Source organism: Felis catus, chromosome B4, assembly GCF_018350175.1.
Source record: "Felis catus isolate Fca126 chromosome B4, F.catus_Fca126_mat1.0, whole genome shotgun sequence".
Lineage (NCBI taxonomy): Eukaryota > Metazoa > Chordata > Mammalia > Carnivora > Felidae > Felis > Felis catus.
This window is the reverse complement of record NC_058374.1, coordinates 5,171,863-5,185,166: the sequence shown is the minus strand read 5'-3', so window position 1 is coordinate 5,185,166 and position 13,304 is coordinate 5,171,863. Positions and strand designations below refer to the sequence as shown.

The following is a 13,304-nucleotide window of genomic DNA, read 5'->3' as shown; positions in this document are numbered from 1 at the left end:
TCTGACCCCCGGGGTGATCCGGTGTGGCCTCTGGGGGATGCCAGCAAATGCGGGAATAACCATCTCAGGGGCTGGACAGGTGGTTCGCATCCCCCCCCCCCCTCCGTCCTGTACCGTCAGAGCACAGTGCATCCCGGAGACCGCAGGTGACAGAAACCCACCATCAGGCTGCCTTCCCACCTGTAACCCGCCCGGGTCTCCAGGGCTCTGCGCTGCCTCTTAACTGCTCTTTGCTACTGACTTCTCCATTTTACTTAAATAAACATTCAAGGTTTGGCTTCCTTGGGCTTCTCTCTTTTCATTACGCTCCCCACTGCTAGGTTTCATCGCCTCTCCAAAACGCACAAAAACGGAGACCCCGCCTCATCTAAACCCTGGACTAGCAACAAGGATCGTTTCAGCGGAGCCAGAACAGAAGGAGCCACGACGGGGACGCAAGCGTTTTATTATCCCCCGTGGTTCCCTCTCCCTCTCGCTCACATTTCCCTCCGTGAAGCTGAACAGGAACATGTTACAACTGAGCCCAGCTTTACTCCCGGCCTCAAAGGATGAATCGCAGACAAGCATGCGCCCGGTGGAAAGAGGTGGTGTCTCCTAGGAAGCCGGAGCTCAAGTGTCAATGTCTCCATCAGCCTCTCTCCCCGGGCCGGGCCCCTCCCGCCCGCAGAGGGAGCCTCCCGGCCACAGAGGCTCTGAAACCCCCCCGGGCGCTGGGGTTCCCGCTACCCTGGCCCCAGTGCTAAGCGGCCCGCAGGTCCCAGCCCAGAGGGCTCTGTGACGCCACGCTGCGCCCTCCCCGGGTCACCGTCAGGGCAGTGACGTCACTGCTACTCCTGAGTTTCAGAGGCACCTGGCGTTTGCTGGGCTCGAGGGTGGCCCGTGTCATTCCGGCTGAGAAGAGGCCGGGGGAGGGTCGGCAGGAGAGAAGGGGACAGAGTGAGGTGCAGGAAGCGGGGTGGAATCACCCGGGCGGGGGAGAGGCAGAGCCCAGGCGGGCGGGAGGGGTGCAGGAAGCGATGCCAGGCCGAGGTTCCCGCCCGAGCCGGAGGCAGAGCCCTCGGCCAAGCCGGGCGGCCCCTCACTTGGAGACCAGCATGTGCACGAACTCCTCGTAGTTGACCTGGCCGTCCCCGTCCACGTCGGCGGCCCGGATCATCTCGTCCACCTCGTCGTCGCTCAGCTTCTCCCCGAGCCTGGTCATCACGTGCCGCAGCTCGGCCGCGCTCACCAGGCCGTTGCCGTCCTTGTCGAACACGCGGAAGGCCTCCCGGATCTGCTCCTCGCTGTCCCTGCCCCTCAGCTGCCGGGCCATCATGCCCAGGAACTCGGGGAAGTCCACGGAGCCGTTGCCGTCACGGTCGATCTCGCCCACCATGTCCCGGAGCTCGGCCTCCGTGGGGTTCTGGCCCAGGGACCGCATGACGGTGCCCAGCTCCTGGGTGGTGATGGCGCCGTCCCCGTCCTTGTCGAACAGGCAGAAGGCCTCCCTGAACTCGGCCACCTGTTCCTCTGTCAGCTGGTCGGCCATGGAGGGAGCGGTGGCAGCGGCCGGGCTCCGGGGGACAGGTGGCCGCACTAGGGGCGCCGGCTGGCTGGCCGTCTGGCCCGGGCTTGACTGGCGGGCGCTTAAGAAGGAGCAGGGCTCCGCTGGCACCCCGACTCCCCGCCCCGCGGTTGCCTGGGGCCGGGCGCTGTTGGAACAGGAGTCCGGCACCAGGAACGGGCCGGTGGAGGGTTGGGCTGCGGCCAGCGCCCGTGTGCGCGCACGCGTTGTGTGTGTGTGTGTGTGTGTGTGAGCTGCTCCCGCCCGCCCCACTGGCAGCTGTCGGGAACCCCCCGCGGGGACTCCCTGTCCCCTCCTCCTGCCCCATCTCCAGACCCTGCACTCAGTGAAACATCAGTTTCCCTTCTGGGAAAGTTCGGGCCGGATGAAAGGCAGAGGTTGCCTTGGCCTGAAGGGAACTTGTTTCCTTGTCCGGATTCCCAAAGCCTGAGAGCCCTCGCTTTCCCAAGAGGGTTTTCAGAGAACGAACAAAGGCTTTCTCCTTCAGGTGGAAGCAGACTGTCTTCTCACCTTCAGAAGAAACATGAATGGAGAAGGTTTTCCTCCAACGTGTTCACTCCTCGATATGTATCGAGGGCCTACTGTGTGCAAGTACTGTTCTAGAAGCTGGGAATAGAGCCAGGGACAAGACAGGCAACTCCCAGGCCTCCGGAAGCTTGTATTCCCTCCCGGAGACAGCTAGCTGGCGAGTAAAGCAGACGATGAGATTCGTGGATATTGTGACAGGTGCCATGAAGGAAGACGCAGGGGTGCTGGCGGGGAGAGCACGGACAGGTCACCTCCACAGCGGTGGTCAGGGAAGGCTTCTCTCAGAGGTGGCACTGGAGGGTGACCTGAAGGGAAGGAGGTGCCTTCCCGGCAGGCAGGCTGAGCAGGCTCAAAGCCCACGCGGTGGGTGGGGAGAGGGCGTGGCATGGCCAAGGGGCAGAAAGGTGGCCAGTGTGGCTGCAGCCTGATGGATGAGGGGAGAGAAGGACATGAGGAAGGGCACACAGAGGCCTCCTCAGATGCGGTGGGGGAGTCCCGTTCTATTCTCTGATGAATGGGAAGACAGGCAAAGGCATGTCTGAAAGTCTGGACCTGGGTTTTGGGGGAGAAGAGCAGAAGAAAGGGGGTGTTTTTAAGAGGAGATGGTCTCAAGAACGCGAAATGGGATGCTCACCGAGCACACATTCCCGCCCCCAGGGAGCCTGGGGAAATGACCACCCACCTAGTGACAAGAGGCCACGCTGCCTGTGGGAATCCACGGAAATCCAAACTGGGAGAGACCCTCAGAGAACCACCATGATACGGCGGGAGACGAGCAAAGGAGGACGACACCACCAAACTTTCTGTAAAGCCACAGTAATCAAGATGACGTGGGACTGCCAAAGAGTGGACACATAGATTAATGGAACAGGACAGAGGGCCCAGAAATAGACTCGCAGAACACAAGCGACTAAGGAGCAAAGGAAATACAAGGTAGTCTTTTCAACAAGCAGTGATGGAACAGCTGGGCGTCCATGTGCAAAAAAAAAAACTGAATCTGGACACAGACCTTACGCCCTTCCCAAAAAGTAACCCAAAATGGATCACAGACCCACACGGGAAATGCAGAACTACAAACCTCCCAGATGATGACATAGAAAGTCTGAGTGACCTTGGGCTTGGCAATGACACCCAGCTCATCCAGTTTGGGTCTGGGCTGGGTTTACATAGGACGCCAAAGGCGTGATCCATGGAAGAATTGATGAGCTGGATGTTATGGTCTGAGTATGTCTTCCCAGAATTCATAAGCTGAAATCGCACCCCCAGGGGGATGTAGTCATGAGATAACACGAGGGCAGTAGCAGGAGGCCGAGGAACCACTGGGCACAAGCGTGTAAGCGACATGGTGTCCTGGAGAGCCAAGGGCTAGCATCGTGGGAGAGCTCGTGAGACAGTCCCCGTGACGGACGCATACGTTCTCGCTTCCTGCCTACTTCACCCGCAAGAGGGTAAGTGGCCGATGGGTGTCTGCAGGTTTCTGGATCCTGGTGCTGTGGCTCCAACATCCAGCCCTCGCCCTAAGCGAGTTCTTCAAAAAGGCACGTTGAAAGAGAGCTCAGTAAGGATTTTAAACAAAGGTACTCATGACTCACAAAGGACAGTGCTGGGATGGGCTAAGCTGTGGCGGCCTCACTGCTTAGGAACCTCGCTCTTATTTCATGGCTTTCTGCCATCCTCTCCCTGCAGCCTTCCCCAAGAATACATTTTTGATCCTGGGACCCATCTAAACATTTAAAATTATCGAGAACGCCAAAAGGCCTTTGTGTATGTGGGCTACACCAACCAGTATGTTCTGGGGTTGAAATTACAACCGGAAAAAAATTCAAGTATCTAGCTATATTTTTCTTTTCTTTTTTCTTTTCTTTTCTTTTCTTTTTTTTTTTTTACGTTTATTTATTTTTGAGACAGAGAGAGACAGAGCATGAGCAGGGGAGGGGCAGAGAGAGAGGGAGACACAGAATCCGAAACAGGCTCCAGGCTCTGAGCCGTCAGCACAGAGCCCGACGCGGGACTCGAACTCACGGACCGCGAGATCGTGACCTGAGCCGAAGTCAGCTGCTCAACCGACTGAGCCACCCAGGCGCCCCTATATTTTTCTACATTCATTTGTAACTTAAAAAAATAGAAGTAAAAAACTCATTGCATGTTAACAGATATACTGTAGTTTTATGAGAGATCTATTTCTAAAATTAAAAATAATAATTTTAATTATTAATAAAACGAATAAATTATTTATTAATTATTATTTATTAATTAATTGTTAATAAAACTGATAAAAACAACTTCGCAAATCGCTTCGTGCGTCTGGTTTTGTAGAAGCATGTCTGTTTCTGCTGCACTGGTCTGTGGGAGGATGTTTCGATATGAAGTACAGACTAACCCAGCTTCACACGGATACGCAGCTGGAAATGGAGAACGTCTAAATGACTCAGGTATTGGCGGGTATTTTTCTTCGGTACTATATGAACATTTGACGAGTGGTGGTTTCTCAAAGGTTAGCTGCAGTGTGGGATCCGAAGCCACATCAATGATCTCGTACTGTCACATTAAAATCTATTGGTCACTCTTGGGCTTCGTGATTGTGTCATGCTCTACTTTGCTCCTTTGGACAATATTGGTTCACTGAGTTCTGTAGATCTTCTGAATGTTGACCCGTTGCAGATGAAATTATAAAAATCTCATGGGGCACCTGGGTGGCTCAGTTGGTTGAGCGTCCGACTTCAGCTCAGGTCACGATCTCATGGCTGGCAGGTTTGAGCCCTGCGTTGGGCTCTGTGTTGACAGCTCAGAGCCTGGAGCCTACTTCTTATTCTGTGTCTCCCTCTCTCTCTGCCCTTCCCCCACTGATGCTCTGTCTCTCTCTCTCTCTCTCTCTCTCTCTGTCTCAAATATAAATAAACATTAAAGATTTTTTAAAACGTCACATTCATTCATGTCACCAACAATCCTATTAGGAAAGTATCAGAAAGTCTCAAGCTCACAGTGACAGGTATGGAATTTCCAAAATTCTAATTTTTTTTTTTTTTTTTTTTTTTTTTTTTTTTTCAAGGATACATATAGTTTATCTTACAAATTCCTAATTGTTTTTAAAATCATACTCCCAAGAATCCATTCCTAACCTCACAGTCTGATTTAGGCTCGTCCGCTGTGTTTCTTTTTTTTTTTTTTTTTAATATGAAATTTATTGACAAATTAGTTTCCATACAACACCCAGTGCTCATCCCAAAAGGTGCCCTCCTCAATACCCATCACCCACCCTCTCCTCCCTCCCACCCCCCATCAACCCTCAGTTTGTTCTCAGTTTTTAAGAGTCTCTTATACTTTGGCTTCTCCCACTCTAACCTGTTTTTTTTTTTTTTTTTCCTTCCCCTCCCCCATGGGTTCCTGTTAAATTCTCAGGGTCCACATAAGAGTGAAACCATATGGTATCTGTCTTTCTCTGTATGGCTTATTTCACTTAGCATCACACTCTCCAGTTCCATCCACGTTGCTACAAAAGGCCATATTTCATTTTTTCTCATTGCCACGTAATATTCCATTGTGTATATAAACCACAATTTCTTTATCCATTCATCAGTTGATGGACATTTAGGCTCTTTCCATAATTTGGCTATTGTTGAGAGTGCTGCTATGAACATTGGGGTACAAGTGGCCCTATGCATCAGTACTCCTGTATCCCTTGGATAAATTCCTAGCAGTGCTATTGCTGGGTCATAGGGTAGGTCTATTTTTAATTTTCTGAGGAACCTCCACACTGCTTTCCAGAGCGGCTGCACCAATTTGCATTCCCACCAACAGTGCAAGAGGGTTCCCGTTTCTCCACATCCTCTCCAGCATCTAGAGTCTCCTGATTTGTTCATTTTGGCCACTCTGACTGGCGTGAGGTGATACCTGAGTGTGGTTTTGATTTGTATTTCCCTGATAAGGAGCGACGCTGAACATCTTTTCATGTGCCTGTTGGCCATCCGGATGTCTTCTTTAGAGAAGTGTCTATTCATGTTTTCTGCCCATTTCTTCACTGGGTTATTTGTTTTTCGGGTGTGGAGTTTGGTGAGCTCTTTATAGATTTTGGATACTAGCCCTTTGTCCGATATGTCATTTGCGAATATCTTTTCCCATTCCGTTGGTTGCCTTTTAGTTTTGTTGGTTGTTTCCTTTGCTGTGCAGAAGCTTTTTATCTTCATAAGGTCCCAGTAATTCACTTTTGCTTTTAATTCCCTTGCCTTTGGGGATGTGTCGAGTAAGAGATTGCTACGGCTGAGGTCAGAGAGGTCTTTTCCTGCTTTCTCCTCTAAGGTTTTGATGGTTTCCTGTCTCACATTTAGGTCCTTTATCCATTTTGAGTTTATTTTTGTGAATGGTGTGAGAAAGTGGTCTAGTTTCAACCTTCTGCATGTTGCTGTCCAGTTCTCCCAGCACCATTTGTTAAAGAGGCTGTCTTTTTTCCATTGGATGTTCTTTCCTGCTTTGTCAAAGATGAGTTGGCCATACGTTTGTGGGTCTAGTTCTGGGGTTTCTATTCTATTCCATTGGTCTATGTGTCTGTTTCTGTGCCAATACCATGCTGTCTTGATGATGACAGCTTTGTAGTAGAGGCTAAAGTCTGGGATTGTGATGCCTCCTGCTTTGGTCTTCTTCTTCAAAATTCCTTTGGCTATTCGGGGCCTTTTGTGGTTCCATATGAATTTTAGGATTGCTTGTTCTAGTTTCAAGAAGAATGCTGGTGCAATTTTGATTGGGATTGCATTGAATGTGTAGATAGCTTTGGGTAGTATTGACATTTTGACAATATTTATTTTTCCAATCCATGAGCAGGGAATGTCTTTCCATTTCTTTAAATCTTCTTCAATTTCCTTCATAAGCTTTCTATAGTTTTCAGCATACAGATCCTTTACATCTTTGGTTAGATTTATTCCTAGGTATTTTATGCTTCTTGGTGCAATTGTGAATGGGATCAGTTTCTTTATTTGTCTTTCTGTTGCTTCATTGTTAGTGTATAAGAATGCAACTGATTTCTGTACATTGATTTTGTATCCTGCAACTTTGCTGAATTCATGTATCAGTTCTAGTAGACTTTTGGTGGAGTCTATCGGATTTTCCATGTATAATATCATGTCATCTGCAAAAAGCGAAAGCTTGACTTCGTCTTTGCCAATTTTGATGCCTTTGATTTCCTTTTGTTGTCTGATTGCTGATGCTAGAACTTCCAGCACTATGTTAAACAGCAGCGGTGAGAGTGGGCATCCTTGTCGTGTTCCTGATCTCAGGGAAAAAGCTCTCAGTTTTTCCCCGTTGAGGATGATGTTAGCTGTGGGCTTTTCATAGATGGCTTTTATGATCTTTAAGTATGTTCCTTCTATCCCAACTTTCTCAAGGGTTTTTATTAAGAAAGGGTGCTGGATTTTGTCAAAGGCCTTTTCTGCATCGATTGACAGGATCATATGGTTCTTCTCTTTTTTTTTGTTAATGTGATGTATCACGTTGATTGATTTGCGAATGTTGAACCAGCCCTGCATCCCAGGAATGAATCCCACTTGATCATGGTGAATAATTCTTTTTATATGCCGTTGAATTCGATTTGCTAGTATCTTATTGAGAATTTTTGCATCCATATTCATCAGGGATATTGGCCTGTAGTTCTCTTTTTTTACTGGGTCTCTGTCAGGTTTAGGAATCAAAGTAATACTGGCTTCATAGAATGAGTCTGGAAGTTTTCCTTCCCTTTCTATTTCTTGGAATAGCTTGAGAAGGATAGGTATTATCTCTGCTTTAAACGTCTGGTAGAACTCCCCTGGGAAGCCATCTGGTCCTGGACTCTTATTTGTTGGGAGATTTTTGATAACCGATTCAATTTCTTCACTGGTTATGGGTCTGTTCAAGCTTTCTATTTCCTCCTGATTGAGTTTTGGAAGAGTGTGGGTGTTCAGGAATTTGTCCATTTCTTCCAGGTTGTCCAGTTTGTTGGCATATAATTTTTCATAGTATTCCCTGATAATTGTTTGTATCTCTGAGGGATTGGTTGTAATAATTCCATTTTCATTCATGATTTTATCTATTTGGGTCATCTCCCTTTTCTTTTTGAGAAGCCTGGCTAGAGGTTTGTCAATTTTGTTTATTTTTTCAAAAAACCAACTCTTGGTTTCGTTGATCTGCTCTACAGTTTTTTTAGATTCTATATTGTTTATTTCTGCTCTGATCTTTATTATTTCTCTTCTTCTGCTGGGTTTAGGCTGCCTTTGCTGTTCTGCTTCTAGTTCCTTTAGGTGTGCTGTTAGATTTTGTATTTGGGATTTTTCTTGTTTCTTGAGATAGGCCTGGATTGCAATGTATTTTCCTCTCAGGACTGCCTTCGCTGCGTCCCAAAGCGTTTGGATTGTTGTATTTTCATTTTCGTTTGTTTCCATATATTTTTTAATTTCTTCTCTAATTGCCTGGTTGACCCACTCATTCGTTAGTAGGGTGTTCTTTAACCTCCATGCCTTTGGAGGTTTTCCAGACTTTTTCCTGTGGTTGATTTCAAGCTTCATAGCATTGTGGTCTGAAAGTATGCATGGTATAATTTCAATTCTTGTAAACTTATGAAGGGCTGTTTTGTGACCCAGTATGTGATCTATCTTGGAGAATGTTCCATGTGCACTCGAGAAGAAAGTATATTCTGTTGCTTTGGGATGCAGCGTTCTAAATATATCTGTCAAGTCCATCTGATCCAATGTCTCATTCAGGGCCCTTGTTTCTTTATTGATCGTGTGTCTAGATGATCTGTCCATTTCTGTAAGTGGGGTGTTAAAGTCCCCTGCAATTACCACATTCTTATCAATAAGATTGCTTATGTTTATGAGTAATTGTTTTATATATTTGGGGGCTCCGGTATTCGGCGCATAGACATTTATAATTGTTAGCTCTTCCTGATGGATAGACCCTGTAACTATTATATAATGTCCTTCTTCATCTCTTGTTACAGCCTTTAATTTAAAGTCTAGTTTGTCTGATATAAGTATGGCTACTCCAGCTTTCTTTTGGCTTCCAGTCGCATGATAAATAGTTCTCCATCCCCTCACTCTCAATCTAAAGGTGTCCTCAGGTCTAAAATGAGTCTCTTGTAGACAGCAAATAGATGGGTCTTGTTTTTTTATCCATTCTGATACCCTATGTCTTTTGGTTGGTGCATTTAATCCATTTACATTCAGTGTTATTATAGAAAGATACGGGTTGAGAGTCATTGTGATGTCTGTATGATTTATGCTTGTAGTGATGTCTCTGGGACTTTGTCTCACAGGGTCCCCCTTAGGATCTCTTGTAGGGCTGGTTTAGTGGTGACAAATTCCTTCAGTTTTTGTTTGTTTGGGAAAACCTTTATCTCTCCTTCTATTCTAAATGACAGACTTGCTGGGTAAAGGATTCTTGGCTGCATATTTTTTCTGTCTAGCACCCTGAAAATCTCGTGCCAATTCTTTCTGGCCTGCCAAGTTTCAAAAGAGAGATCAGTCACGAGTCTTATAGGTCTCCCTTTATATGTGAGGGCACGTTTACCCCTTGCTGCTTTCAGAATTTTCTCTTTATCCTTGTATTTTGCCAGTTTCACTATGATATGTCGTGCAGAAGATCGATTCAAGTTACGTCTGAAGGGAGTTCTCTGTGCCTCTTGGATTTCAATGCCTTTTTCCTTCCCCAGTTCAGGGAAGTTCTCAGCTATTATTTCTTCAAGTACCCCTTCAGCACCTTTCCCTCTCTCTTCCTCCTCTGGGATACCAATTATGCGTATATTATTTCTTTTTAGTGTATCACTTAGTTCTCTAATTTTCCCCTCATACTCCTGGATTTTTTTATCTCTCTTTTTCTCAGCTTCCTCTTTTTCCATAACTTTATCCTCTAGTTCACCTATTCTCTCCTCTGCCTCTTCAAGCCGAGCTGTGGTGGTTTCCATTTTGTTATGCATTTCGTTTAAAGCGTTTTTCAGCTCCTCGTGACTGTTCCTTAGTCCCTTGATCTCTGTAGCAAGAGATTCTCTGCTGTCCTGTATACTGTTTTCAAGCCCAGCGATTAATTTTATGACTATTATTCTAAATTCACTTTCTGTTAAATTATTTAAATCCTTTTTGATCAGTTCATTAGCTGTTGTTATTTCCTGGAGATTCTTCTGAGGGGAATTCTTCCGCTTGGTCATTTTGGATAGTCCCTGGCGTGGTGAGGACCTGCAGGGCACTTCCCCTGTGTTGTGGTGTATAACTGGAGTTGGTGGGCGGGGCCGCAGTCAGACCTGATGTCTGCCCCCAGCCCACCGCTGGGGCCACAGTCAGACTGGTGTGTGCCTTCTCTTCCCCTCTCCTAGGGGCGGGATTCACTGTGGGGTGGTGTGGCCCGTCTGGGCTACTTGCACACTGCCAGGCTTGTGATGCTGGGGATCTGGCGTATTAGCTGGGGTGGGTAGGCAAGGTGCACGGGGGTAGGAGGGGCAGGCTTAGATCGCTTCTCCTTAGGTGATCCTCTTCAGGAGGGGCCCTGTGGCAGCGGGAGGGAGTCAGATCCGCTGCCGGAGGTTTGGCTCCGCAGAAGCACAGAGTTGGGTGTTTGCGCGGAGCGAGCAAGTTCCCTGGCAGGAACTGGTTCTCTTTGGGATTTTGGCTGGGGGATGGGCGGGGGAGATGGCGCTGGCGAGCGCCTTTGTTCCCCACCAAGCTGAGCTCTGTCGTCAGGGGGCTCAGCAGCTCTCCCTCCCTTTGTCCTCCAGCCTTCCCGCTTTCCGAGCAGAGCTGTTAACTTATGACCTCCCAGACGCTAAGGCGCGCTTGCTGTCGGAACACAGTCCGTCAGGCCCCTCCGCTTTTGCCAGCCAGACTCGGGGGCTCTGCTTGGCCGGCGAGCCGCCCCTCCGCCCCGGCTCCCTCCCGCCAGTCCGTGGAGCGCGCACCGCCACGCCGCCCTTCCTACCCTCTTCCGTGGGCCTCTCGTCTGCGTTTGGCTCCGGCGAATCCGTTCTGCTAATCCTCTGGCGGTTTTCTGGGTTATTTAGGCAGGTGTAGGTGGAATCTAAGTGATCAGCAGGACGCGCGGTGAGCCCAGCGTCCTCCTAAGCCGCCATCTTGCCGCTTCTCCCCCCAAAATTCTAATTTTTATCTGAAAGCTCAAATTTTATCATTGACCACAAAGACTATCGATTGTTTTTCTTAAAGTGACAAGCTCACTTCATCCATTTTTGAAAAAAAATGTCTGCCAAATACCAAGTCTGGAGCAACCATATGGTGTCATATCAGCCGTTCTTCCCAATAAAGATGGCAGTCCGTGACAAAAGCTTCCCCATTACACGTGGGCTCACAAGGGCACCTTTCTTATGGCAAATGCTGTATGTCAGCGTTTAGCAGCATATTAAAGATGTGCCTACAAGGGTTGAAACTTCATAAAATAATCATGTCACTACTTCTCCAAGAACATTCTTAAGTGAAACTGGCTTTTTGTTTTTTCAGTTCAGTGAAGTGTATGATGACTGCTAATACAGGAGCCTTGATTCAATCTACAGGGCTAGGGATTTTGCCCTCCACTGCTCTGGCCTCAGTGCAAGACGTCAACGCAATGAACACAGCAGATAATGTCTTGGTATTATTAGAATAGTTTGGCCTCCCAGACCCTCAGAAAGGGTACTGGGGACACCCTCCCCTCCCACGGATCCTTGGAACACACTTGGAGGCCCACAACGGTGGAGTGTTGAGAACCATGTCTGAACTGAGTGTAGGACTCCCTGGGCTGGAGGTAAGAGGTACTGAGGACGCTGGAATCTTGGCAGGGACAGTGTGGACCCTACAGAATATGGTGTTAATGATGACCTCACTAGACACACATCCAGGGGACTGCCTGCTGCAGCAACTTCCTGTGAAGAGTAGATAACCCAAGGTATTTCTCTTCTCTCTGGATCGGCACTAGAATAGTTTTTGTTAAAAAGAATTCATGCAGCACCCTCGTGGATATGCCTCTCTTGCTGGGCGCTATGAAGATATAGATTAGGATTCCCCAGTCTCGTCAACCAGTCATGCCTCTGTGCCCTTCGAGAATGGGTGAGGCTGAGTGTGGCCATGAGAGTTCTCTCTCTCTCTCTCTCTCTCTCTCTCGATTAACAGCCCTAACCCTTGCTCGTCTACCTCCGGCCCTCCAGTATGAATATAAACACGTTGTCGTAATGTGTTTGGGTCGCTATAACAAAATACGACAAACTGGATGGCTTCCAGATTCAGGGCATGAACCTGAAGTCACTCTCGGAGTGACTTTTGGTCAGTCTTTATGACCAGGGCTGTCCTGGGCTAGGCTGGGCTGGAGTTTGAGTTCAGGGAGGAGAAGGCGGTTCTGGATCAGAGCGTGAGTTGTTTAATTGAGAAATCTGATAAGTAACCGGTGACATCATGTTTAGGAGGCTTGTGCGCGATGTGAGAACGCATTTCCCAGAGCTCATGAGACACCATGCATGGCCTTCCGCTGGGTCATAAAGTGCAGGAGTGCTCACTTTTATGATTTGAGGCCTCACCTGCAGAATGGAGTCCACTGCAGAGGAAACAAACAATCAGACTGTTTTGAGAGTTTCCTGGATCCCCTTGGGTCAACGGGTCCTCGTGTCCACTCCCACTGCTTTGACCAGGCAGCCCGCCTGAGGTCAGCCTCCACGGGTGCCCCACCCTGCACCAAGGCCACCTGCTTAGGTACCGTCGAGCTCCTTAGCAGCTCACCTGCTGAGGCCAGTGCCTCCGGTGTCGCTGAGCACCTCTCACTCGGTGCATTTACGAAGAGGCAGCAGGACCGACACAAAGCGCCCTGTATACTGACAGCCACTTTGATTAAATCAGTATTAAATGATCACCCCAAATGAAAGCAAATTAGTCCTAAATCCCACAAGAAAAACAACCAGGCAAGTTAAGATGTCTTCTCAAACTTCCTGTTTTCCTGCAAGAAGGATGATTTTTTTTAATGTTTTTTTTTTGAGAGAGAGAGAGACAGACAGACAGAATGCAAGCGGGGGAGGGGCAGAGAGAGAGGGAGACACAGAATCCAAAGCAGGCTCCAGGCTCCGAGCTGTCAGCACAGAGCCCGACTTGGGGCTCGAACCCACGAGCTGTGAGGTCATGACGGGAGCCAAAGTCAAATGCTTAACCAACTAAGCCACCCAGGCACCCCAAGGATGATTTTTTTTTAAAACACCTGCCAGGATTGGTGACTTTCTCCAGGTAACTCA

General features: G+C 48.2%; 1 protein-coding gene across 1 annotated transcript; it reads right to left on the bottom strand.

The window, feature by feature from the left end:
* Positions 1-429: 429 nt before the first annotated feature.
* LOC101099307 (calmodulin-like protein 3) lies at positions 430-1,713 on the bottom strand. The gene has a single exon (XM_006933209.4). The coding sequence runs from the start codon at positions 1,526-1,528 to the stop codon at positions 1,079-1,081; it is 450 nt and encodes a 149-aa protein (XP_006933271.1). The 5' UTR covers positions 1,529-1,713; the 3' UTR covers positions 430-1,078.
* Positions 1,714-13,304: the final 11,591 nt, after the last annotated feature.